The 2,105-nt window shown below is 40.1% G+C and overlaps 1 protein-coding gene across 1 annotated transcript; it reads left to right on the top strand.

Moving 5' to 3' along the window:
• Positions 1–522: 522 nt before the first annotated feature.
• Positions 523–1,827, top strand: LOC143545772 (uncharacterized). Its single transcript, XM_077037594.1, has 4 exons — positions 523–888; positions 982–1,204; positions 1,319–1,416; positions 1,489–1,827. The coding sequence occupies exons 1-4, from the start codon at positions 523–525 to the stop codon at positions 1,825–1,827; spliced, it is 1,026 nt and encodes a 341-aa protein (XP_076893709.1).
• Positions 1,828–2,105: the final 278 nt, after the last annotated feature.

The following is a 2,105-nucleotide window of genomic DNA, read 5'->3' as shown; positions in this document are numbered from 1 at the left end:
TGCTTGGTATCCGCGATTTGATAAAAGAGGCTGTAAATCGAATCTATGAAATTCTGAAAAATGATCCAAGTAGAACCGCCTCACAATCTAACAAAAGAGCAAGTCGAAGTGAAACGGTTAATTCGAAAAGAGAATCAAAGAAAGAATCCAAAAAGGAATCGGAAAAGGAGAGTAAAAAAAAGGAAACCGAAAGAAATAAAGAAACAAGTGATGCAAGTTCAACGGTTGAAAACGACCTACATGAGAAAACAAAGAAACTTAAAATATACGAAGGTTGTGATTTCAATGTGTTTAAAGTGTATAACACCCAAAGAATTTCACGGGGATAAAGGAGCGATACATACCCTTCGATGGCTGGAGGAAATGGAATCAATTGTATTGATGATCAAGTGTACGGAGAGTGAGAAAGTCCAATATACCTCCCAGATGTTCAAAGGAGAGGCATTGGAATGGTGGAATACCCTAATCGGAATCAAGGGTAGGGAAAGTTTATATAATCTAGACTGGGCAACGTTTAAGGCAATGGTATTGAAGAAGTTTTGTCCAATAAACGAAATGGATCAAATACAAACTAAGTTGTGGAATCACAAAGTTGTGGGAACTAATCTCAAGGAATATAACACCAAGTTTCTTGAGTATTGTAGGATTGTCCCTCACTTGGTCACTCCCGAAGTTAATAAAGTGACGCGCTATATTTACGGGTTACCAATAGAAATCCATGATCTAGTACGTTCACACATGCCGTCCTCGATGGAATCGGCCATGGAATTGGCTGGGTATTTGATGGATGGAGTGATAAGGAATCGGGACGAGAGGAAGAAAGACGATGGCAAGACGCCAGTTGGAGGAAAAGTGAGGAAAACTAAGAAGAAAAGGGAAGAGGCATTTGTATATAGTCGCCCTGTGTGTAAGTCATGTTGAAGGAGACACTTCGGAAGATGTCTTCGACCAAACAACACGGTCACATGTAATTTCTGCAAGAGACCTGGTCACGTGGAAGCCGACTGCACAAGGAAAACAGTAGAATGTTTCGTATGTGGTGAAAAGGGACATTATATCAATGAGTGTTCGAAAAAGAAGAAACCGACGACGGTAATGGTTGGTGCAAGTGGTAGCGGTGCGAAGACCGATGCCAAGAAAGGAAACGCTCGTGTCTTTATGCTAGACACCCAGAAGGAAGCAGATATACCGGACGTGATCACCGGTACGTTTCCTATAAATAATGTTTATGCTAGAATATTATTTGACTCGGGTGCAAACCAAAGCTTTATAGATTATAAATTTTGTAGTCTATTAAATGAGCCCTTAGTTAAATTAGATAAACATTATGAAGTAGAAACTGCTGATGGAGGTGTAAGTAGAATAACCGAGGCTTTAGATAATGCCACAATTTCTTTAGCCAATCATGTCATACATGTACGACTATTACCCATGACATTAGCAGGTTTTGATGTAGTTTTAGGTATGGACTGGTTATCGTTTAATCAGGCCCGTATCCTATGTAACGATAAAGCCACCGACATTCGGACACCTAATAACAAAAGCATTCGTATAACCGGAGATAAAGAAGGAGGAAAGGTAAGAGTCATATCCAAGATTAAAGCAAGTCATTGCATAGGTAAAGGATGCCTCGCATTCATGGCCTATATAACCAAGGAACCTGAACCCAAGAAGATGGAGGAAGTGCCGATCGTGTCTGAATTCCAAGATGTATTTCCTAACAAGTTACCAGGAGCCCCGCCTGACAGAGAAGTAGAATTTAAGATCGACCTTATGCCAGGAACTTCACCAATTGCCAAATCACCTTATCACCTAGCGCCAACGTAAATGAAGGAATTGAAGAAGTAGTTAGATGAACTTTTGGAAAAAGGATTCATACGTCCAAGTTCGTCACCGTGGGGAGCTCCAGTTATGTTTGTAAAGAAGAAGGACGGGTCGATGAGAATGTGTATAGATTATAGGGAGCTAAACAAGGTCACGATTAAAAATAAGTATCCACTACCAAGAATCGATAACTTGTTTGATCAGCTCCAAGGAGCAAGTTGTTTTTCAAAGATTGTTCTTAGATCGGGTTACCATCAATTAAAAGTGCAAGAGGAAGATAT

This window comes from Bidens hawaiensis, unplaced genomic scaffold (assembly GCF_021521415.1).
Source record: "Bidens hawaiensis isolate Kalapana, Puna unplaced genomic scaffold, B.hawaiensis_p1.1 tig00014036_1, whole genome shotgun sequence".
NCBI classification, from domain to species: Eukaryota; Viridiplantae; Streptophyta; class Magnoliopsida; order Asterales; family Asteraceae; genus Bidens; species Bidens hawaiensis.
Note: the sequence above shows the minus strand (reverse complement) of the source record. Positions and strands in the feature narration are given on the sequence as shown.